The sequence below is a fragment of the Chelonia mydas genome, chromosome 26 (assembly GCF_015237465.2).
Source record: "Chelonia mydas isolate rCheMyd1 chromosome 26, rCheMyd1.pri.v2, whole genome shotgun sequence".
In the NCBI taxonomy this organism is placed as follows: Eukaryota; Metazoa; Chordata; order Testudines; family Cheloniidae; genus Chelonia; species Chelonia mydas.
In genome coordinates, this window is record NC_057859.1 from 14,664,064 (window position 1) to 14,688,030 (window position 23,967).

Sequence of the window (23,967 nt, forward strand, 5' to 3'; positions counted from 1 at the left end):
GCCGGTTTCCGGGTCAGCAACCTCGGAAAGGGGCCGATGCTGCAGAGCCTGGCAGGTGGCAGCCGATCTCCCCGCTGCCTGTGAGGGGCACCCAGGAAACACGGTGGCACCGGGGTGCGGGGGCTGCACAGTAACCCAGGCAGGGGCTTTGATCGGGTTGGAACCCCGCACCCCCACCTTCGCTCCAGACACTCAGGTCCCAGCAGGTCTCGATGGGGATGGAGGAGACTCCTCCCCACCATGCCAAAGGACAGTGCTAGGATTTGGGCAAGCCCCTCTCACTAGCCCCCCACCCCAAAGCACCAGGCATTCACACTGCTTGGGCCAAAGCCAGCCTTGGGGTCAGCATCACGCAGAGCCCAGCTTAGGGGCCTGGAGACAAGTGGGCCCCAGAGCTCCAAGGGGAGCAGGGGAGGTCCCTCTAATTTACAGCTTCCCCCCACCTCCCTCTGCTCTCCTGCCCTGCAGACCCATGGCACAAGCCCCACGCCCAGCCCCTTTCCTTTGGGAGGTCACTCTGCAGCTCCCAGTCCTGTTTCCCCCCACCCGCCAGAGCAGGCCATGCCCATACACCTGACCCATCCAGGTGGCTGCATTACAGCCTGTCCTTGGCCTCCCTCCAGAGCAGGATCCCAACCCTGCCAGCAGCGCTCCCAGCTCACGGAGAGACGTGCTAGAGAGCCATGCAAATGCCCCACCAGCCAGCCCTGGCTGAAGGGGGAGCTCCAGCCCCGCAGCCCTTGGCCTCCCAGCTGTGGCAGCCCTGCCGATCCGTGTAAATTACCAGGGGGAGGGTTGGGATGGCCCAGCTCACCGAATGCACACCACCACCAGATGGGCCTGAGTCAAACACGGTGGGGCAGCTCAGATCCCCCCCAGGCTTCTCCCCAGTGGGACAAGGCCCAGGCCCCATGGTTCTTGTCACATGGGCCTTATCCCATCTGGCCAGTGACCTCTGGGGCACGCAGGGAGTGGCTTGTCCTGTGCAGGGTCAGCAGCCATTGGCGTGCTTTGGTAACCCCACGTGAGGTGGGGTTCCCAGGCAGGGCAGTCCCTCCCAGCGTCCCGGCTGGCACCCTCTGCAGCCGTCGCCCAGTGTTCCCCGCACACTGCCCAAGTGCACCCTGAAATTAACCCACTAGCCTTCCCATCAGGGGAGAGCCCTGACCCCAAATGACAGGCAGCCCTGGCCAGATGCAGCCCGGGTGCCTGTCATTTTGGAGCTCCTTGGCTTAATTACAGCCTCTGTTCAGAGCCGTGGGCTGCTGCTCACATCCGGCGCTGGCGTGGCCCAGCCAGGCCCTCTGATTGCAGCCCGGGGTGAGCGGGAGGCCAGGCAGCCGCTTGTTCGGAGCGGGTCCCCCTGACATGGAGCCCTGGGGGAAGGTGTGGTGGTTGCAGAGGTGGATTGGGGCACAGGTTCAATTCTCAGCTCGTCCGTAGACTTGCTGGGTGACCCTGGGCCAGTCACTGCCCCCCTGCCTCAGTTTCCCCCTCTAGAATAGGGCTAATGAACCTTCCCCGTCTCTCTGGTCTACATGGCTTTGGGCAGGCTCTGTCTCTCGCTCTGTGTTTGTGCAGGGCCTGGCTCAGCCGGCCCCTGATCTCCCCCGGGACCGCGAGGTGCAGCTGTAATTCAGCTTTGCGGGGACTTCACCTTGGGGTTGAGCTAATGCTGGAGAGGGAGGAAGGCCAGCCCGGGAGCTCTGTGTCCTGGGTGCAGGCTGGATTGCGACGGATCCCAGCGGATGGCCTTGGCGGGGGTGCCAGGTATACGCCAGCCGTGTCTGGTCCATGGCGCACTGCAGGCTGGTCTGCTGGAAGCTGGCTGGGTCAGAGCGCCGCAGGCTCTGGAACTGGGCTGGGCCCTTCTCCGGTCAGCGGCGTTACCGGTACCTGCTTATCCCCCCTGCTGGAGCCTGCCAGGCCCCTCTCACGGTGCCCGGGAGGGGCAGGGAACTTGGCCCCCCAGGTGCTGCATGCAGGTGCCAGCTGCTCCACATGGCAAGAGGCCAGTGCAGCTTGTTGACTAGCGATTTCCCACGGGGCCAGCACCGTGCCAGCCGGGACAGGAGGGCCGAGCGACGCATTGGGGGTACTTTGCAGGCAGTTCCAGCCCATTGTAAACAAGAGACGCTTCTCAGGAGGTGGCTGTAAAGAGGTGGGGGGGGGGGATCTTTCAGGGGGGGAGGGATCGCTCAGTGGTTTGAGCATTGGCCTGCTAAACCCAGGGTTGTGAGTTCAATCCTTGAGGGGGCCATTTAGGGATCTGGGGCAAAAATTGGGGCTTGGTCCTGCTTTGAGCAGGGGTTGGACTAGATGGCCTCCTGAGGTCCCTTCCAACCCTGATAGTCTATGATTCTATGGTCCCCCCCTGAGGGCCCAGGCCCCTGGCTGAGACCCAGCTGCACCCATAGGCCTGAATCGCCAGGGTGACGCTCCCCCGTGGGCCACCAGCAGCTCTGGGGTGGGCTGGGAAGAGCCCAGAGGGGAAGGATCTTCACTGGGCACATTCCAGCCGTTTCTTGCTGGCCCAGCACAGGTCCCCAGCCGCCCCCGGCAGCTCTCAGCCTTCCGGGGAGCCCTGGCATTGCGGGGCCGTGAGGAAAGGGAGACAAGCCATTCCCCCCGCCAGGAAAGGGCCAGCCTGGAGAGATTGCACCTGTCCCGGGGCCACAGGAGGAGGTTGTTCTTCCCTGGGGCTGGCTGTGCTGGCATCGCCACCCAGGTTCCCATTGGGGCTTGGCGGGGGAGCGGCTGGCTGGTGCAGGGGGATCTGGCCTTTCCCACAGCGAGCCCCAGCGCTTGCCCTGCCGTAGCCTGACGGTGACGTGCCAGCAGCCAGGCCCTGCGTCAGCTTCCCATTAATTGCAGGGCTGCATAACCCTGCCCCGAGGAGCTGCCCTTTCCCAGGCTGGGAAGCCGGAGCCATGTGAGCGGAGCTGGGCTCCCCCCAGGAGCTGCCTCTCCCTTGAGCCTAATTCCTCCAGGGGAAACGACCCTACAGGGCAGCACCAGGAAGGAGAGGCCAGATGGAGCCTGCCCCTGCCACGGAGTCACTGATTCACCTGGGACACACAAGATTGCCACTGAGTGGAAGAACTGAGACTAGAACCCAGGAGTCCTGACACTCTGCCCTAACCACTAGTCTGTGCTTCTTCCTGGAGCCTGGCATAGAACCCAGGAGTCCTGACTCCTAGCCCTGTTCCAACCCCTAGCCATGATTGCGCCAACTCCTCCGGGCAGGGGGGACTCAAAGCACTTTGCAAAGCTGAGTCAGTATTGTTAGTCCTGGGTCACAGCTGGGGAAACTGAGGCACAGCAAGGGGAAGGGACTTGCCAAAGTCAGTGATGGAGCTGGGGATAAAGCCCAGGAGTCCTGACTGTCTCTCCTGTGCTAACCACGACAGCGCACACCCCTCCCAGCACAGGGAACAGAACCCAGGCGTCCTGATGCCCAGCCCCATGCTCTAACCATTAGACACGATTGCTGCTGTATCTTTCCTCCTTATGAAGCTTCTTCCTGCGTGGGGGGTGGGCGTGAAGGAACAAGCGCCCCAGGCCTGTGTGGGTCCAGGGGACCTGCCCCGTCAGCACAGTTGAATGGCCCAGCAACGTCCATCTCTGCGTGGGGCCAAGGTCTAGGGCAGCAGGGTGGGAGGAGCAGGCTGGCCAGAGAAGCCGTGGAGAGAACACGGACGCTTGGCGCTTTCCTGTGAGGCCAGGGGGGCTCTGCAGCCCCATTTCCCATAATCAAGCATAATCCCTGCGTCTCCATCGGGGACTGGGCCCAGCCCCACTGAGCCAGTCACCAGTGCTGGGAAAACCTGTGACCCTCTCCCCGGGCCTGACCCCATCTCCCTCCCCCAGCCCTGCCAGCTGGACAGCGGCCAAGCTGCGCTCCAGGGAGGGCCTGGCCGCCAGGATTCCCAGCGCTGCCCCCTGCGCTCGGCGGGGCCAGCTGGGCAAGGCTGGGAACGCACCCGGCGCTCTCATGGGACACTTATTTTCCCAGCCTAGCTCGTGTTTGTTTTCCTTAGCGGGCGGCCCTGGGCTGGGTCTGACGCACGCTCGTGCGTCTCTGCTCGCTCGGGGCCCGGGGCTCCGTCACGTTCCCCCCTCCCCCCCACAGAGCAGTGCCGGGGTCCCGCTGGCCGCAGGCCCCATGGCAGAGAGGGGCAGGAGACTGGAATGGAAACCACACACTGAGGCAGCAGAGGGCGCTGCAGCCCCTGGCCAGAACCCCAGTGTCCCCAGGAGTGCAATATTGGGGGGGGGGGGGGGGGGGGCTGAATTCATTAACCTTTGCAAGGGGGGAGGGTGCCCCCAGATGGCACCAGGTGCCCCTGCCCCTCCCCAGCACCCGATGGCTCGACCTGGGCTGGGGTCTCCCTAGAAACACCCCTCTGCCTGTTGTCCCACCCGCCCCAGAACCCCAGCAGGCAGAGGGGTGATCTGCCTGCCGAGGGGCTCCGCCCACCCTGGGGCAGCCCCGTGGGAAGGTCGCCCCTTGGAGGGCTGGTGGGGAGCGGCCCAGCCCCAGGACATGCCGCTGTTACACAACCTGCTTCCCAGAAGTTCTCGTCAGGGCAGGAAGATAAAGGGCCAGTGAGGACGTGCAAAGGCAGAGCCACCACAGCACGGCACAAAGCCCCCCTCGGGTTCAGGGAGCGGCCCGTGGGAGCCTGCCGCGGGCCCCTGGCATGGCCACCACCAGCTGGGGGCTCTGAGAGCAGGCCCAGCAAAACCCCACTGGCAGGGCCCAGTGTACACAGACAGCCACGCTGGGGGGCCCCTCATTGGGAGGGTGAGGGGTGACCTGGCATCAGGACACAGCTCCGCCCCCAGCATACACCCTTCTGTCCCACAGCCCGGGCTTCCTGGCAGCTCCTGCCTCCCTCCCACTCCTCCTTGACATCCCCCAGCCACTGTGCAGCTGGCAAGGGCCCAGCATGGCCACATCCGCTGTGCTGCACGCCTGGAGCAGGGTGTAGCCCCTCGCATGCCCGAGGCAGGGACCTACCCCAGCCACCTGCTCGGAGGCAGGACTAGGAGTCAGGGCTCCTGGGTTCTCCTCTTCGTTTGGTTGCTCACAGGCTGGGTGGCCTGAGCTGGCTTTGCCTCGGTTTCCCCAGCTGTAAGGGGTGGGCGGAAGGAGCAATGCTACGCTCCCAGGAGGATCAGTTATGAGGGAAGCGGTTTGGGCAGCTCTCCAGCTATGGAGGGAGGGGGTGATGGCCCATGCACACCCCCCTTTGCTGGCTCCGCTTTCTCCAGCTGTTTCCGGTAATTAATTAGCAAGGACGTGGCGCCAGGCCTGGAGAGCGTGTCCTGGTGCTGCATGGCCATGGGAAGGAGCCGCCCAGCCAGGAAGGGAGGGGAAGGCCTCCCTGCACCACAGGAGGGGATGGACCCTCTCCCCTCCCACCTTCCTGCTTTGTTCCACCCTCCCCACGGAGCACCCCTGCCCCAGTGCCAAAGGGCCAGCGAAAGCAGATCCTTTGCCTGGGCCCAGCATGGCACACGGCCTCCCCCCGCCCTGGCAAAGGGGCTGGCCAGGGTCCACTGCCCCTCCAGCAAAGGCTGGGAGGGTCTGTATGGGGCTCAATAGTACCAGCTCCTCCACCCACCACTAGGGGGAGCTATCGCACTGGACTGCAGGGGGCCAGGACAGCCCCACCCATCCCCAGGCCCTGCAGGGGCAGGGAAGGGCCCTGAGCGCACAGCGCCCCCAGCAGGATGGCGCCGGTCCCCCTGGCCGCTGCACACTCTGGACTTGGGGGAGTCAGAGCCCGGCCGTTCGTGTGGATTTAACTGGGATCGACTGGGGCTCGGGCCAGCCAGCCCTGAGAGCCACCAGCCCTGGGGTGGCGCTGCAAAGCGGACAGCTGTCAGCAGGGACCGAGCACCTGGCCAGACTCCCGAGAGCTACCCCACAGGGCTGCTCCTGGGGGACCCTGGGCAGCTGGCAACCCCCACCCCCCACTTTCACATCACGCCCCAGTGAGCAGGGCGCTGGCCCTGCCCAGAAAGCCTCAGCTATAGACTGGCTCTGCCCCTAAAGGGTTAAGCAGGTTAGCACTTGCTTTGGCTGCAGCTCATCTGGAGAGTGGCAAGGTTGCAATGACTGTTCTAAGCTGCACCTGTGCTTTAGAGGAGGGAGCCTGGCAGGATCTTTCAGTCTCTGTGGTTTGGGGAAAGGGAAGGACTAGGGCTTTCAAGGCAGAGCTTGTCACATGCTGGGGCGGGAGAGGGGGGGCACAGTTCTGAGAGGCGCCTGCAGGCAGAGACCCTGGGATTGGGCTGCAAAGCCGGCAGGAGGGGTAGGGTTCAAAGGCCAGCGAGCGAGATGATCAGTGGGGTGCCCTGAACCACCCTAGCCTGATGCCCCAGGGCAGGCAGAGCACAGCACAGATCCACACATGCCTGTCCCCATGGGGCTGCAGCAGGATCAGGCCCCTCTCCATGGGGCCGTGAGCCTGCGCCCATGGGGGCAGTGCCAGAGCAGGGCATGGAACCCAGGGGTCCTAGCTTGTGTTGGGGGTGGGGGAGGGGGGATCCCAGCCAGCCCATGCACTGATCCCAAGAGGGGTGGGAACAGAGGGGGCTGGGGAGGGGAGGCAAAGCTGCAAGAGGCTCCCCCCAACCCACAGAAACCTCCCACCCCGCCACACGGATTAGGCAGAGACCCTGCGGCTGCTGCTTTAAGAGCGCTCCAGGCCCGGCGGGGGCCCAGCCCTCCCCCTTGGCAGGGAGGCCAGCTCCCAGGGGAGCGCTGGCTTTTTCCACTCTGGGAAGACTCAATGCCCTTTTATAGGCCGCCCGCTCCTTTTTCCATGAGCTCACAGGCCGGGGGCCGGGAACAGCCCTCCCCCAGCCCGGGCAGGGCTCCCGCACTTTGGCCCGGGCGCCTTGGGCAGGGGGTGCAGGGCCCAGGTCGGGCACAGACAGCGAGGCCAAGCCCCGGGGGGTGCGTGGGGAGGGTGCACGCACTAGCTACAAAATGCACAGTGCTGTCCCCCCCCACCCCGAACTCAGCCCAACTGCCCACCCCCATGTCTCTCTCAAACCCATCCCAACCCCAGCAGAGCCGGGAGCAGACCACAGCACCTGCCGGCACCTACCAGCCCCCCCCACACACGGCAACAGGCACCGGCTGGGGTTTCTCTCCCTTTTATTATTAATATAAAAATACTCCAATATTTACAGCCAATAAATATATTTCCGTAACAAATAAATTACACAGGGGTGGGGTGGGCCCTTGTTGCTTATTTACATGGATGGGGGGTGGGGGGGCAGCTGGCGTGCAGGATGGGGGTTAGGTGGGGCAGGAACTGGCTTGGTCAAGAGGCAGGGACCCAGGCGGGGTGCGTGGGGGGGGTATTTACACTGGTGACCCCCACCCCACCTCCTCCACTCCTCTGCCAAGTCACCAAATCCATCTCTGCAGTTTGAGCTGGCCTGGGGGGCACAGGAACGCAGCCCCCCATTCCACCAGCCCTGCCCCCACCTGGGCACAAGGACACCATTGGCCCATCGCCAGCATGCAGGCCGTGGGGCGTGGGAGATCACCCGCTTCGGGGGGCCAGAACCGACTCCCCCCCCCCCTCTCCAGGGACTGCCGCCCACAGGTAATGGGGACGGGTGCCCTGTTCCCAGCATGCAATGCAGTCCCGCCCAACGTTACTGGGAGGGCGTCTTGTGTCAGCTCAGGGTCTGCCCTCGCTCCCACATGCCAGCGCCCACCGGCCAGTGCCGTGCCAGCCAGGATGGGCAGTCACAAGCAGCCAACAGCACCAGGCCGTGCCTCTCGGGCGAGCCGGCCTCCAAAATCCAGCCAGCATCCACTCCAGGCACCAGGTCCGAAGTAGGCTCCGTCCACCCAGGATCCGGGGCAGACTCGTGCGCCCCCTCCGTCCGTCCAGGACCTGCCCGTGCCTCTCAACCAGCCGCTCCCAGGGCCCAGCCGGGGGGCAGAGTCCAGGGCCGGGGCGGACTCCGGAATGGGCCCGATCCACTGAAACACCCGCCCCGGGGTATGGAAATCCACAGGGGTCGTTCGAGAAAGGGTCCCACGCGTGTCCTGAAATGCAGAAGCGTCCCGGTGGGGCGGGGCGGGGGAGCCCGGGGCCCCCGGCCGGGTCTGAGGTAGCCGCGCCTTGTGCCAGAGGCCCGCAGCCCCGGGCTCACACCGAGGACTCCTCGGGGTTGGAGTCGGGCAGCGCCTGCCGCTGCTGGAGCTTGCGCCGCAGCTCCTCGGCCAGGTCGCCGTAGCCGGGCCGCTCCTCGGCCCCCAGCTGCAGGCGGATGTAGCCGTTGGAGGAGGAGCCGCGGATGCTGCCCAGGTGGATGCGGCTGGGCGAGTGCGGGGGCGGGGAGGCCAGGGGCTGCCCGGGGATGCCGTTGGCCGGGGGCGAGGGCGTGGCCGAGCCGTTCTGGCACACGGCGTGGCCCGGCACGATCTTGAGGGAGCCGTCCGAGTAGTAGTAGCTGGCCGGGTCCCAGAGCTTCTCGTCCGAGTCGGCGCTGGGGACGAACTTGGGGCTGGAGGGCTCCTTGGGCAGCTCGATGGGGTACACCAGGGTGCTCTCCGCGGCTTTGGCGCCCTTGGCCAGCTCCTCCCGCAGCCGGCGCCGCAGGGACAGCACGACCAGCAGCAGCACCAGGCACAGGGCGCCCAGGGCGATCGCCACCATCCACACCAGCCCCAGGCTCTCCAGCGGGGCCCGCGCCTCCAGCGTGGCAGCCGGGCCGGCCACCACCGACACCACGTAGCCCTCGGCCGCCAGGCGCGTGCCCTGCTCCTCCGAGAAGCACCGGTAGGCGCCACCGTGCTGGGGGCCCGCGGCCAGGAGGACCAGGGCCTGCAGGCGGGCGTCGTACAGCAGCGAGGCCTGGTCCTCGGCCAGCTCCCGCCCGTCGAAGGTCCAGCGTGCCCGGGCCAGGTTGGAGGTGAGGCGGCAGGGCAGGACCAGGTCTGCGCCGGCCACCACCGTGACGTTCTTGGGAGTGACGTTAACTGCGGGACAGAGGGGAGAAGGGGTCAGGCTGAGGTGGGGGCTGGACCCCCTCCCCACCAGCCCTCTGCCCATCCCACAGCCCTGCCCCAGAGGGATGCCCCGCGGGCGACGCCAGCCCCAGGGCTTGGCCTAGGCCTCTCTGCTGAGGCTGCAGGGACCAGCCTGGAGACAGCGCGTGCCCCGCGGGCGTTGACGCTGCTGCGGGTTTCACAAAGGCCGCGGCAGGAGCTGGGCACACGGACGCACCGGGGCTGTGCACGACCGGCAGGGCATGGGGGGTGGCTGTGGCCTGTAGGATGGGTACACGGGAGATGTTCGGCCGAGTCATGGACTGGCCTGACAGCCCAGGGGCCAAGTACCCTTCACCCAGGTCCTGGGGATGACCCAGGAGAGGCCCTGGGACGGGAACCCAAACCCTGCAGCACAGGGCAGCTTCAGCCCTGCGCCCCACTGCTCTGGGCAGCACCCGTCAGCCTGGCTGTCCAGCTGGGGAAACTAAGGCACAGAGAGGAGTCCTGGCTCCCAAGCCTGCACTGGGAGGGGGACCCCCAAGCTAACAGAGTGCACGTCCTCCCCCAGCCCCTTTGGCTCCCAGGGAGCTCCCAGCCTGGGGAGGGGCGCCGGTGTCCTCTCACCTGAGGGGGCTGCTCGGAGGAGGTTGCAGAGAGCCGTGTCCGCGTTCACCACGTCCTGGACCAGCAGGGACCTGAGAGAGACCCGGAGTCAGCACAGCCCCAGCTGTCCCCGTGGGGCGCCAAGCCAGTCACTGCCCCTTGGCAGTCACTGCTCCAGATGGGGGCCAGAGCCCGGGCGGGGAGGGGAGGAGACCTTCCAGTGGGGCAGGACAGGGCAGGGAGATGCTAATCAGGGCCCTCTGGGAGGGGGCAGCCCTTTCCTGCCCCGCACGTGGGAAGTGTCCGGCCCGCAGGCCATGACCCCTCCCTCTGCCCCCGGCCCCCTCACCCGTCAGCGCCGTCAGCCCGGAGGCAGCGGCTGGCGTTGCGGCTCCAGGCGCAGTAGGGGTCCTTGGCCAGGACGCAGTCGGCGCAGGAGCGGTACTTGGCGCAGTCGGCCAGGGACAGCCGCACCACCTGGGAGCGAGATCCGGCAAAGAGCAGCTTCTGGGGGGGGCAGGGACACACACATCACTGCTGATGGAGCAGCCTAGAGCCATCACTGCCCATACCCTGTGCCCCCCCCCCCCAGCAGCCCCCTGGTTATCCCCCCCACACCTGGCCCCCTCCCCCACGGCACCCCCTGTTATCCCTGCACCCACAACAGCCCAGGACATCCCCCATCCCACACACACTCCCTGTGCTCTACCCCGCCCCCCACCGCCCTCTGGTTGTCACCAAGGTGCCCCGCCCCCTACCTTCTGGTGGGCCAGCACGAGGCTCTCGATGGGCTGCGCCGGCTCGAAGACCTGCAGCTCCTCCACGAGATGGACGCGGGAGGGCAGGACTAGGGCCTTGTGGAGCCACCCATCACCTGGAAGAGCCGCAGGGCAGGGTTGCAGGGAGCCGTGCGCAGGGGAGGGGCCTCGGGCAGCCCTCATCAATCCTGCAGCACCCCCACGGTGCCCCCAGTAACGCTTCGGCCACCCCAAGCTGGGAGATGCACCTCCCAGGTTGCCCCCCCATGACATGCTCACCAGCTCCCAAAGCGACCCCCCCAGCAGCGGTGCGCCATGCAGCTGAGAGGTGCCCCTTCCCCCATTGCACCCCCCGCTGGGCATGGCTGGGCCCAGGCTGGGGGCGGGGGGAGCTGAGCCTCTTGAGGGAAGGGGAAGGGGGAGCAGAGCCCTGGTGGGTACCTGTCCCAATGAAGAGCACGTTGTAGGAGGCCCCATCCAGCCCGCGCACTCGGTCCACCACCAGCCGGGTGAAGTTGGCGTCCTTCTTGAGCAGCAGGGGCCGGTTGTGGCATGGCAGCACCGGCTCGTCCATCAGCGGGTGCTTCTTGGCGAAGTTCAGGGTGTTGTCCGGCAGCTCCAGCGAGCTGGCGACACCGTTCTGCCGGTGCCAGTCCGTGATGCACTGCGGGGAGAGGGGCTGCGTCAGTGCGGGGCCGGGCAGCACCCAGCCCTCAGCCCAGAGGGGCCAGGCACCAAGTGAGGGCAGAGGACGCCACCAACCTGGGGGGCAGGGCACAGCTTAGCTGGCAGCCTGGGGGGTAGAGGCAGCTGAAGTGCCCGTGCTGGGAGGGGGACCCCATTTAGCCCTGGGGTGGGGATTGGCGAGTGCCCACCCAGCCCGCAAAGGGGCACTGCTCTGGGGGGTGGTCCCTGGCAGAGATGAGAGCAGCTGGTGTTCCCCGCTGTGATGGCTGGGTCCCCCCAGTCCCCATGGCACTTACCGCCCCAGGCCGGGGGCTGGGCACCTGGTCCGAGTACCTGCCCCACTTCTGGGCCTGCTCCCGGTACTCCTTGTAGGGCCCCTCGAAGGCCTTGCGCACGTCCTCGATGTGGTACTGGCAGACGGCAGAGACGTCCACGTCCCCCCTGTGGGGAGGGAGGGTGAGACCCAGCGTGGAGCTGGGGCTGGGGGTGCTGGGAGGATTGGGGGGGATGGCCGGGGCAGAGCCTGGGGGGTGGGAGGGAGCCAGGGGAAAGCTTCTTCCCTGGCCCGGGGGGGCGTATGAGAGTTGGGGGGCAGCCCTGGGGAGACGGGCCCAATGGCAGGGTTGGCACCGGCTGCGGAGGGGCGGGGGTCTGTGGAGGTGGGAGGGAGGCAGCAGGGCCTGGGGGGACGCCCAGTGGCCCGGGGCTCCCCTTTCGCCCGCCATGCTCACCAGCGAGCCTGGAAGAGGCCGAAGAAGGTGGTGTCGCGCCAGCCGGCCCCGCCCAGCGTGTACACGGCCTGCAGCCGGTTGAAATGCAGCTGCTGCTCCGGGATGGAGCAGACCAGCCGGGCCTTGAGGAACGTCGTCCACTTCTTCTGCAGGGTCCTGGCGCCGCCCACGTCCCCCTGGGCAGAGGGAGGCACCGCGTGAGGGGCCGGGACAGGCCAGACCCGGAGAGCCCCATGCCCTGGCCCAGCCTGCCTGGCACCAGCCCCGGGAGCTCTCCTGCCCCCCTCGACATCGAGCCACCACCAGGGTCCCCCCACAGGGCCTGGCCCCCGGGCTCCGGCCACGCCGCAGCGTCTCTGGGGGCCCCTCCCCGAGGGCTGGTTGCCGCAGCTCCCGGCCGTACCTTGCAGACCCGGGCCACGCGGGCCACCACCTGCTCGGCGTAGCAGTCGTACTCCACGGCCCGCTCGCTGAAGAAGAAGTAGACCTTGTCGTCGTCCCCGCTGCCGCTGCCCACGCTCTCCTGCACGTAGGCTGAGCCCACGAAGTGGGGCTCTGTAATGGGGGGGGCGGGGTGCACGTGAGACCAGGGCTCGTGGGCCCCACATCCCTCCAGCTCCCCGCTTGGGTCCCCCAGCCGTCACGCTTGGTGCCAGACGCCCTGCTGTGCCCCCTCCAACGGCCCCCCCGGGCTGCTGCAGGACCCGCTCCCCCAGAGCCCCCAGCTCAGTGATGCAGCCTCCCCGCCGGCAGGAGGCCACATGGGGAGAGACCCAGACTTGGGCAGCGGGAGCCCAGGCGGGGGCCTTACAGCTAGCCAGACCCACAGTGGGATGGGCTGGTACTGGGGGGCCCAAACGAGCTCCTCTCAGAGCCCCCCGCAGTGAGAATCCCTCCCCCGACAGAAAGGGGGCTGCAGGACCAACTGTGCGACCTGTGGCCCCGGGGCCCTTCTCCCCGCCCATTCAGCCAGCCCCCCAGGCCTGCGCCCCCCCTCACCATTCAGCCAGGAGGCTAGGTACTCCGTCTTCATGGAGTAGTGGGGGCCCCGGTTACGCAGGATCACCGGCTCCGTCCCCAGGAAGTTGTTGAGTGTCGCCGAGTACAACTCGCCATCTAGACGGCACCGCCAAGAAGGGGTTAACTGGGTGCAGGGGGCAGAAATACCACCCCACCGCCAGCCCCAGCCCGGGCACCCTAGGCCACATCCCAGCCCCCAGCCCAGGCGGACACCCCCCGGCCCAGCCCGCGGGCCCCCAGCAGAGCCCCCCCCAAGGGCGCCACCTACCCACGATGAGGCCCGTGTGGCCCTTGGCCGGGTCGTAGGGGCACTTCCCCTTCCCGTCCTCGAAGGCCTGCCTGTTGAGGGAGAAACTGGACAGCTCCTGGAAGAGACGCCCCCCACACAGGGTCAGTGGGGCCCGGCGGGACGCAGCCTGCAGAGATGGGGCTGTGCTGGGCCCACAGCCGGGTCTGAGAACGCCCCACGGCTCGGCTCCACCCCGGCCACGCAGCGGGCAGCACCTGTCAGCATCCCCTGCTTCGTTCGCCACCTCGGACTCCCAGCTTCTACCGGCAAAATGGGGCAGGGGGAGCTCCCGGCTCCCCCAGCCCCGGCCCGGCCCAGCAGGGGGCGCGGCGGGGGGGCGGGGCTGGAGCCGCGCCCGGCCCCGGCCCGGCCCAGCAGGGGGCGCGGCGGGGGGGGCGGGGCCGGAGCCGCGCCCGGCCCCGGCCCAGCCCAGCAGGGGGCGGGGCAGGAGCCGCACCCGGCCCAGCAGGGGGCGGGGCAGGAGCCGCACCCGGCCCAGCAGGGGGCGGGGCAGGAGCCGCACCCGGCCCAGCAGGGGGCGGGGCAGGAGCCGCACCCGGCCCAGCAGGGGGCGGGGCAGGAGCCGCACCCGGCCCAGCAGGGGGCGGGGCAGGAGCCGCACCCGGCCCAGCAGGGGGCGGGGCAGGAGCCGCACCCGGCCCAGCAGGGGGCGCGGCGGGGGGCGGGGCAGGAGCCGCACCCGGCCCGGCCCAGCAGGGGGCGCGGCGGGGGGCAGGGCAGGAGCCGCGCCCAGTCCCGGCCCGGCCCAGCAGGGGGCGCGGCAGGGGGCGGGGCTGGAGCCGCTCCCGGCCCGGCCCAGCAGGGGGCGCGGCGGGGGGCGGGGCAGGAGCTGCCGGCCGTACTCACGATGTAGGTGCACTTGGGCTGGAAGGCGAAGGTGCCGCACGCGTACAGGTGGGAGCTGTTGTAGCTCTGGAGGAAGCGGATGTAGTTGAAACAGTCGGTCTGGGGAGAAAGGGGCCGGTTAGTGGGCGGGGGGGGGGGGGTCTATCCGGGTTCCCCCCGCCCGCAGCGGCGCCAGGGCAGGGCTGGCCATGGAGCAAGTAGAACTTGCCTGGGGATGTGGGACCCCGCAAGCTCCCCCAGCCTGGGGAGGGACGTGGCACGTGCCATCACCGTGCCGCACCGGGACCTGCCCCCCGCGCGCAGCAGGGGCTGCAGGACAGACCCGTGGGCTAGGCGGGGGGCCCCTGCCCGCGGGGCGAGGCCAGGGGCGGGCGGGTGGAGCCGGGGCCCCTGCGTCCAGCTGACGTACCTGGTTGTTCTTGCCCTTCTGGATACATTCCACTTTCTTCTCTGCCGGAGCCTCCCAGGAGATCTGCCAAGCCAGAGGGAGTGGGGTCAGGGGCAAACCAGCCCCCCAGGTCCTGCCCCACCCCCCATCTCCTGCAGCCACACAGGGCTCAGCCCTCCACGCTCCCCGACACCTGGGGGGGCCCCTAGCTGGGTCAAGAGCCACCCCCCCTTCCCTGCAGAGGAGGTGCCCAGCAACCAGCCCAGGGCGCGGCCAGGAGAACACGCCCGCGTTCAGGGGGTGCCCAGCAGGGGGTGCCGCTCCCCAAGGGGCTGTTTAACCAGCACCCTCAGGCCAGCCAGACCCCTCGTGGCTCCGTCCCCCTAGATGGGGGGCACCGCCAGGCTTTGGGGGCCACTCCCAGGCCCTGTGGTGACCCTGCCCCGCTCTTACCGCTGCCTTCAGCTCCATGGTGCCAGTGGCAAGGGCGAAGATGGCCTCACGGGCACCCACGTACAGCACCCTCTCGGCCTCGCCCAGCGTCAGCGTCTTGTAGTGGGACACGCCCGCCTTGGAGAACCGCTTCGCCACGTCCTTCAGCTCTGCGGGGAGGGGACAGGAGGGCGTCAGGGCACTCGAGGGCCTGCGGGCTCCTGGGGGCACAGGGCCAGACCAGGGCCTGGCACCACCACCGTTACCCAGGCCGCCTGCTGCCCGGTGCCAGCCGAGGGGCCTGGAGAGAGGCTGCAAGGCCCCAAGTTCCAGAGCCGCGTGGTAATGCCAGGGCTCCCGCCCCACACCCTGCCCCAGCGAGGGCGAGCGAGTCCCTCACTCCCGGGCTGCACCCTGGGGGCAGGGGGGATCCAGGAGTCACAGGGGTCCTGCTGGCTGCTTGGCTGGCACCCCGGGCACTGGACCAAGCAGCTGTAGGGCAAGGGGGGATCCCACCCACTGGGGGGCAGGTGCTGAGGGATCCCGGGGGCCAAGGCTAGCAGGGAACGAGGCTGAGTCTGGGCTGGCCCCAGGACAAGGCTCCATGAACCTTAAACCCTAGAGAAGGGCGTCCTGGAGACAACTCGCTCTCTGCCAGCAGGAGTGTAACTGCCCCAGCCGCCCCCCGCTTCCTGCCCTGAGAGCCAACAGCCCCCAGCAGAGATGGGGCCGGACAGGCAACAGGGCCAGGCAAGCGGCTGCTGCCCCCTTGCACTGTCATGGCTGGCAGCCCCTCGCTCCCAACCTGCAGCCCCGCCCTGCCCCCCACCCAGCTCTGCCAGTGCCCCTCACTCCTGACCCGCAGCCCCCTGTTAGCCCAGCCCCGGGGTCCCCCCCAGCTCTGCCAGTGCCCCTCACTCCCGACCCACAGCCCCCTGCTAGCCCAACCCTGGGGTCCCCGCGGAAGCTCCACCGATGCTCCTCGCTCCCAGCCCGCAGCCCCCCACGCTAGCTGCTATCCTAGCTGGGAACAGCCGTGAGCTTGTGATCTCGTCCACAGACACCCTGAGCCTGGAGACAAAATCAGCTCCAACGTGCCCCTTCCTTGGGGCCCAGGCCCCACAGGGCGCAGAGACCCGCTGAGCGTCCTGGGCCGGGGGAGCTCACGTGGGACCAGCCAGCCCCGCGCCGGGCGCCAGCCCCTTCCCGGAAGCCCCCCTTGCCCCCCAGGGATCCGCTCGCTCCTCGCGCTGGCTGGACAAGGGAGCCATTGTCGGGGATGCGCCGGGTGGAACCGGAGAGTGCTCAGCCTGGCGCCCTGGCAGAGGGGCCCTTTGCCGCCCCTGCCCAGCCCAGCCCCCAGGGCCGGCTTTGTTCAGAGAAAGGGCACATTGATGGGGAGAGTGGAGCCGGGGGGGCGCATACAGAGCTAACTCCAGCCACTCTGGGCTGGGGGGAGGGAGATCTGCCAGGCACTGCTGGGGGGGGGGGCAGTCGCCCACACAGCCCCCCATTCGCTCTGCTCCAGGCCGGACACAGCGCTGGGGGCCGCACGCTCTGCCTTCCCGGGGAGCCGCAGGGACCGGTGCAGGGAGGCTGGAAAGGGAAGTCGGGACCAGCAGCTCCGGCCCCGTAAGCGGAGCTGGGCCAAGCTGATGGCAGGAAACCCAGCACCAGCCCGGTCGTGTTACCAGCCGCAATGTGAGCCCCCCACATAAACCCATCCCCCAGGCTGGCGCAGAGGGCCCAGGGTACGGATCGCTTCACACTGGCCTGGAGCCTTGGGAGAAACAGGGACCCCCCACCCCCACTTCCAGGAAGCCTCCTGTGTCCCAGTCCCCAACCCAGGAGCACGTCACCCCTGTGCTCTGCAGTCCGGGTCTGTACAGCGCCTGGCACGACGGCACCAGGGGCACAGAGAGATTCCTAGACGCTGCCATGTACAACACTCCCAAATACACACACGCCAGCTGGCATGGGGGGGTCCAACCAGGCCGCATCTCCCTGGATCCTGAACTAGGGGCGAGGGCAGCCGAGCGCAGACATCAACGCAAGACACGGCGCCGCACAGCAGGCTCCAAGCCAGAGCTGGAACCGCCGCGGCCAGCTCACCCCTGCCCCCAGCACTGCCCCCATGCCCTGGGGCACAGACCCTGCCAGACTTGGCATCCCCAGCGCCTAGAGTCGCGGACGGGCAGCATGGGCACCCTGAGGTGACACAGGCAAAGCGGGACTGGACGCAGGGAATGAGCCTCCCCAGAGACGGTCGCACCCGCTCCCCCACACGAACAGCCAGAGACTCCTTCGGCACAGGCCAGGAGCACTGGGAGGTGGGGGAGACCCCCCCGGCACCCTGGAGATCAGGGCTCCCAGGGGAGATGGAGAACCTGGGGCCTCGGCACTGAGGGGGCTGGCTTGGCCGCTCCGCCAGCTGGGGCCCATTAGACCCGGGGAGCAGAGCCCGCCACAGCGCCGCGGCTGATCAAAGCGGGCACCTGGCTTCAATCAGCCCCCCTCCCCCACTCACCAGCCCAGGGTTCGGCTGGGCGGGGGAGGGGAGCCCGCAGCACTGCTCAGCCCCCACCATATGGGGAGACAGGCCGCGGGCAGCTGCACCCGAGAGGATGGGCCCAGCCCCCCGCAGCGGGTAGAGCGGGCACCAGCCGCGCCTGTGGGGCGAGGCCAGCGCTGGGCCCCCTGGCGAGGAGCCAAGGCCCCCGACCCCCTTCCCACCCCACAGCCAGGCCGGGGCCTGGGAAACGGACCCAGCGGGGAGCACCCAGCCCCAGCGCAACCCCAGGCTGGCTGGTGCGTCTCAGCTCCTGCAGGGACTGGGGTGCCCAGAGAGCCGGGGGGCGGAACGGGGGGGGCTGCAGAGCCCGAGTGCTGAAGGGGGCCCAGGAGGAAACCTGCCCTGGGCACAGCGGGGCCAGCTTCCGCGCAGCCCGGGGCGCAGAGAGCCTGGCAGAAGCGGGGGCTGCGGGTCGGGAGTGAGGGGCACCGCCCCATGACACATCCCCGCCCATGCCCCAATGGGGGCCGTCAGCCCCCCAGAGCGAGCGCCAAGGCGGGGAAAGAAGACGGGTTTGTGCCGCGCCACGGGACCGAGGGGGGGAGCGCCCAGGGAGCAGAGACTGAAAGCAGAGCGGGCACAAGGGCCGGGCGCCCGCCCCGCATGGCAGGAGCCGAAGGAGGGGCTGTGGGCACGGGGGAAGGATGCCGCCCCCCGGGCCCAGCCCCCGCGCTGGGGGAGCAGCAGGGCGCAGGATGGAGGGGAGCCCTGGGGAGGGCAGCAAGCAGCAAACAGGATGAGATCATTGCCCGGGGCTGGCACAAACACCTGATGTCACCTCCGGAGAGGCAGCCCCCTGGGGCCAGCCAGGCCCCCTTCCCACCAGCCGGGGGGGGAGCCAGGGGGCGAGCAGCTGGCCCCGGCCTGCCCCCCATGGCTGGTTTGGCCTGTCAGCCATGGCCAGGCCAGGGAGGGTCACCCCGGCAGAAGGACGGAGGCCCCCGCCCCACCCCACAGAGCTCCCGGTCTGGCCAGTGTTAACTCCTGCAGACAGCTGGAGCCACCCACCTGGTGGGAGGGCAGGGAGGCTGCTCCTGGGGGTCCCAGGAGGGGAGGGGGCTCCCAATCCCATACCAGCGGGAGATGCCCGCCAGCAGCGCCCGGCCGCCACGACTCACCATGGCCCGGCTGTGCCAGCCAGATTTATGCAAAGGGACGGGCTGCCCCCAATGGAGGGGCCAGGCTTCCAGGGCCACGGGTGCTGCCCTGTGCCCCACGCACAGTCCAGGAGATGCCCCCTCTGGGCAATGGGCCTGGTACTGGGGCCTGAGGTCCCCAAACCAGAGGGGGGTGGGGGGACGTGCTCCCGTCCCAGGGAACAGGCTCCAGGGACTCCCCTGGGACACAGGGAGGCCATGGCTGCCCAGGGAACTGTACCCAGGTCTGCCAAGTCCCAGCTAGCACCCTAACCACTGGGCCTGCCTTCCTCTGCTGGGGCGGGTGCAGGCTGGACTGGGAGCTTCCCCCCGCCAAAAGGCAGGGATTCTCTACAGCTGCCCCCCAGCACAGGGACACTGCTGGCCCCTCACCCTCACTGCACAGCGAGCCAGGGACTGGCCCAGCCCCAGGCACATGGATTTGGGGGTTTCCTTAAAGCCTCAGCTCCTGGAGTCCCAGGATCACGCGAGTCTCTGCATTCCCCTTTAAACAGCGAGAGATGGTTATGGCTGCAGAGCCAGGAACGCGAGCCTGACAGTGACACGCACAGACCCCCCACCTCTCCCCAATCTCAGCACTGCGGAGCCAGACCCTCGACTTCTTTGTTAAAATTTGTCATCCCTCCAGGCCCCTCTGCTCTGAGTCGCTAGGATCCCAGCTCAGCACCGTGGGGCGGATGCTCCTGGGGACAGGCTCCAGGGGTCTGTCTGATGGGGCGTTCCCAGCCCCACACCTCCACAGACCCTCTGCTGCACCCCCATCCTCTATCAGCCGGTTTAACGCCAAAAAGCCCAGCCCAGACCAGGGCACCGCACTGGTTCCGTGCTTTCAGCCGGGGCTGGGAGCCACCCGACAGAGACACGACACGTCCCCCCAGCCCGGCTGTGCCCGGCCCGGCCACGGGTGCACTCACCGTTGTAGGGGATGGTTTTCCTGGGCACCAGGTTCCACCAGGCGTTGTCGGTGGTGCCCACGCTCAGGCAGACGGCGGTGAGCAGGGCGAGGCCTGGGAGGCTGGTGTCCATGCTGCCCTGTGGCACACTGGGGTCTGGCCTCCCTGCGCCCGGCTCCACTCGCTGCTCCGGGGGCCTGGCGGCGAGAGACGGGCAAGTTACGGGGGGCCAAGGGCAGAGGAGCCAAAGCACGTGGGCAGGCAGGAAACCGGGACAAGGGAGCCATTGAGATGCGTCTGCTCTGAACACTCAGCTGGGGGGGGGGGGGAGGGGGAGGGCTGAGCCAGCCCCAGATTCCCCCCACAAAGCACTCCCTGCCAAGCCAGCCCCAGCCCCATGGAAGAGTAAATGGGTCTGACCCAGCCAGCTAGGAAACGACCATGGGGGGCAGCCCTACCCCCAGAGCCAAGGGCAGGCTGGTGGGGGATTTGCCCAGTGTCAGAGAGGGAGGCGCACACAGGAGCTCTTGACTTCTCTTCCCTTATCCACAGCCAGCGCCCCCCGCCTCCACAGCCACCCCCCTTCCTAGGCGAGTGTCCCCCGCAGGAGCCAGGGGTGCACCAGCCCCTCCTGCTGGGAGCTTCCCCCGACTCTGCCAAGCGGAGCTGGTGCCACCCCTGGGTCACGGATTCCCTTTTTTGTGGTCACCTCATTCGGTAACTACTTCCTGCCATCAATGGGGCTGGTGCTGAGTCAGCGGAGAGGGGCGGGCGGGGGGGGGGGGGGGAAGAGCCGCGGGGGCTGCCAGCAAAGCTGCTCCTTCCTCTTCCCAGCTGACGCACAGCTGCACCCCCCCCTCCCCCGGGATTACTCCACCTTGCAGCCATCACATCCTCTGCAGGAGGAAACTCAACACAGGGATGGGTGAGGGGGTTTCCCCATTCAGAGCCCCAAAGGGGCCCCTCTGAGCCAATCCCGACAGGGCAGGTCCCCACAGGCTCCTTCCGAGAGGGAGCCGAGACTCCTGGGTTCTATTCCCAGCTCTGACAGACTCCCTCTCTGGCCTTGTGCCTCAGTTTCCCCCTCTAACATGGGTAGAATGACACCAGCCCAGGTGGCAGGTGGTGAGTTACCTCCACGCCAGTGAGGGGCTTTGGGACCGTTGGCTCTCTCCTGCCCTGTGCTGGGCCTTTGCCACCCCAGACACCTGGCTTCCCGCTGCCAGCCTGGAGCAGAGTGGGCAGAAACATGCCTGGAGCCTCATGGAGAGAGGGGGGCACTGCTGCCCACAGTCCCCCAGCATGTCCTGGGGAGGGACTGACAGAGACCATGGGTGGGACACGGCCTCAGAGGACAGAAGGTGCCCGTGGTGTCCAGCCGGGAAGGGGCCAGAGTGGGGGGATGACAGGGCAGGGTTGGGGGGGCGACAGGGCAGGGCTGGGGGAGGGCGATGGATGTGGGAAGAGCTCACAGGTTACCAGCCGGACAGCGGAAGGAGCATAACTGTTTTCCATGAAGGGAAGCAGGAAGCCGCCTCTCCCACCCCGCAGGACACGCAGGGGAGAAGTGGATTTCCGGCCAGGAAGCGAGGCAGTGGGCTATGGGAATCCTGGCCAGCCCGGCCAGGAAGCCAGCCACACCAATGGGAGATCCGGCTGGGGACAGGCCAAGGGGGCAGCCCCTGCCCCTGCCCAAGCTCGCCACTCCCAACGGAGTGAAGGGAACATCTGGAACCCCCCCCGCCCCCCAGCCCAATCCAGCCCGTGGGGACCAGCCCCTGCTCTCGGCCCCTCGGAGTTGGTGGGTCTTCGACCAGTGCATCAAACACCCACGTCACAAGAACCACCACTGTCTGGCAGCTGCTCGGGGGGCTGGAGGGGTCAGGGCCCATGGGGACAGGGGATGGGCAGCTCAGGAGACCAAGCCCAAGTCCTTGTTGGTTCCTGCACAGGGGACGGATCCTGCCCCTGCTCCACCAGCTGCTGGACCCGCAGCAGGAGAGCGCCGTGCTCTCCCTCGAGGAAAGGCCTGCCCCTGGCACACCCACCTTCCAGCTGCCCCGGGGCAGGGGGAGACGATGGGCACCACGTGGGGGAGGGGGAACTCCAGGAGCACGGCATCACCCCACGCACAGGGCTCAACCAGGGGCAGAGGAGCCCGAGCTCGGGGACCACGGGAGACGCCAGACCCCGAACCCACGGAGCGTGGCAAGGGGCAGTGCCAAGGGGGGACCCCTGGGGGCCCAAGACCCCCGGCCACACACGGCCAGGCCAGCGGAGCAGCTGCCCATGCCAGCCTAGCCCAGCCTGGGGGCCCAGCTGCCGTGTGGGGGAAGGGGGCCAAGGCAGGCACGGCCCAGCCGCCGTGGGGCTCGCCCATTCCCCAGCCTGGGGGGGGAGAGACCCCCCAGGTCTCCCCATTGGGCTCCCCGCCCGAGGGGGGGACAGGGGTGAGCGCACTGCCAGCAGGCCCAGCACTAGTCAACCCCGCAGGGCCTGGCCAGCCCCCGCTCTGCCCCACGGAGCCAGCCCAGAACCGGGGCAGGGTGGGCTGCGGGGACTCTGCCTGGGGTGCAGTGGGGCCGAGAGCTGTCCCCGCCGCCCAGCACGGAGCCGCCCCCAGCAGCCCTCCCCGGCCCCGCCAAGCACGCAGCCCCCCCTTGCCAGCACGGAGCCGCCCCCAGCAGCCGCCCCCCACGAGCACGGAGCCACCGCCCCCCCCCCCAGCAGCCGCCCCCGCCCAGCACGGAGCCGCCCCCCCCGCAGCCCCCCGCCCCTCGGGCTGCGAAGGAACAAAAGCCCGGCTGGGCCCGGCGCGCTCCGCCCCCTGCCGGCCGGCGCGGGCACTGCCCGTTGCTCTCGGGGACCGGCCCCGCCGAGCGGGGTGGGGCAGCCCCCCCCCCAAGGGACCGAGCCGGGTGGGGGCGCTGCCAGCTCCGCGGGCTCTAGGGAAGCCGCCCAGGGCTGCAGGGGGCGGGCCCGGGTCCCCCACCCCAGCCCCCCAACTCCCCGGTCCCCCACCCCAGCCCCCCAACTCCCGGGTCGTCCCTCCCCCCTCGAAGATGGGGGCAGGCGGGAGCCAGCGCCGCGGGGCGCCCCGGGGCCGGAGCAGCGGGGGGAGCCCGAGGCCCCGCGGGGCTGGAGCCGAGCCCGGAGACACGGGGGGCAGTAACCCCCCAAGGGGGCAGCGGAAGAGGCTCGCCGAGGGCGCTGCTTGCGCCCCCCCCCCTCCGGCCGCCCCCCGGGGAGCGGGGCTGGGCTGGTTTCCCGGGGGAGCTGGGAGCAGAAAAAGGAGAAGCGGGCGGAGCCTCCTGCAAGCTCAGCGGGCCGCGGCTTTGCTGACACGACCTGGACAGGGGGCGAGGTCCTGCGCCCCACAGCGCGGAGCCGGGATCCCCCCCCCGCCGGGTCCTGCCAGCCACCGACCCCCGCCCCGGGGACTTCGGCCGTCGGCGGGGAGCCCGAGCCCCTGGGCTGAGGGGCCCCCGCTCCCCCGAGGCGAGGCTGCAGGAGCCCTGGGTGCAGGGAGCGCAAAAGGGGCTTTTCGGGGGGGGGGGGCAGATCTGCCCTAAGGCCCCCACCACCGGAGTCCAACACGCCCCAGCCCCAGCCCCAGGGGCCCAGCCTGGAAACTTTGCAGCGCAGTTGGTGCTCGCAGAGAGCAAAGCCAGGCCCCCCCCCCAAAGTCTGGGGGGCCCCCGCCCGCCGCACTCGGCTGAGCGGGGGGGGGCCGGGGGGCGCGCTCGCCCCCAGCCCAACGCTCGTTCGCACAAAGAAAGTGGGTCAATTGCGGGGGGGGCTCCGCGGGCTGCAGCCTGCCCTGGAAAGCGGGGTGCCGGCTGCACGGGGTGGCTCCCCGCCCGACGGGGGGGCTGCGGCGAAGGGGGCCCGGGGCGACGCGCTGGGGTTCGCTTCCCTTTGAGCCGCAAGCGAGCCGAGCCCGGCAGCCCCCCCGCAAACACCGGAGAGGAACAAAAGCGGCTTCTCGCCTCCCACCCCCCCACTCACCTTCGGGGCTCTGGGGCCCGGCCCAGCGCGAGAACCGACGGGCCCGGGGCTGCGGGGCGCTCGGGGGGGCCCGGCACACGGCGCTGGCGCTACCCTTTCTTCGCTCGCCCCGAGCCCGCTCGCCTGCCTGCCTCGATTCCCCTCCTCCGGCTGACGTCAGGGGGCGGGGCTCCCTCGCCAGATGAATGGGACGCCTCGGAGCCCACCCCCCCAGCGTCCGCTGCTGCCGGGGGGCCACGGGGAGCCCTTGGGCTCAGCCCCGGGGGGGGGGGATGATGTGTGCCGTGGGGCTGGATGGGGCTGGGGATGGATGGGGGTGGAGGGCTGGGGGTGTGGATGGATTGGGGGATGGATGGATGGGGGGGGGGGATGGATGGGGTGGAGGGCTGGGGGTGTGGATGGGGTGGGGGATGGATGGGAGTGGGAGGCTGGGGCAGGGGGTGTGGCTGTGGCTGGAGGTGTGGATGGATGGGGGTGGAGGGCTGGGGGTGGGGGATGGATGGGGCTGAGGCAGGGTGTGTGGATAGCCGG

The 23,967-nt window shown here is 69.0% G+C and overlaps 1 protein-coding gene across 1 annotated transcript; it reads right to left on the reverse strand.

The window, feature by feature from the left end:
* Nucleotides 1–7,157: 7,157 nt before the first annotated feature.
* On the reverse strand, nt 7,158–23,658 carry SEMA4C (semaphorin 4C). The gene is made up of 15 exons (XM_037886469.2): nt 23,437–23,658; nt 19,450–19,625; nt 14,828–14,976; nt 14,396–14,458; nt 13,987–14,085; nt 13,099–13,195; nt 12,810–12,926; nt 12,214–12,365; nt 11,811–11,986; nt 11,376–11,520; nt 10,834–11,056; nt 10,393–10,508; nt 9,984–10,141; nt 9,656–9,726; nt 7,158–9,019 (listed from the first exon to the last, which is right to left on the reverse strand). The coding sequence occupies exons 2-15, from the start codon at nt 19,559–19,561 to the stop codon at nt 8,187–8,189; spliced, it is 2,511 nt and encodes an 836-aa protein (XP_037742397.1). The 5' UTR covers nt 19,562–19,625; nt 23,437–23,658; the 3' UTR covers nt 7,158–8,186.
* Nucleotides 23,659–23,967: the final 309 nt, after the last annotated feature.

Excerpts from the sequence above, each read along its gene's own strand:
- SEMA4C (XM_037886469.2), bottom strand. The coding sequence starts at position 19,561 with ATGGACACCAGCCTCCCAGGCCTCGCCCTGCTCACCGCCGTCTGCCTG. Across the intron at positions 12,927-13,098 it reads CCACACGGGCCTCATCGTGG|ATGGCGAGTTGTACTCGGCG; the intron begins GTAGGTGGCGCC and ends GGTGCCGTCTAG. Across the intron at positions 9,020-9,655 it reads CCTCCGAGCAGCCCCCTCAG|TTAACGTCACTCCCAAGAAC; the intron begins GTGAGAGGACAC and ends TCTGTCCCGCAG.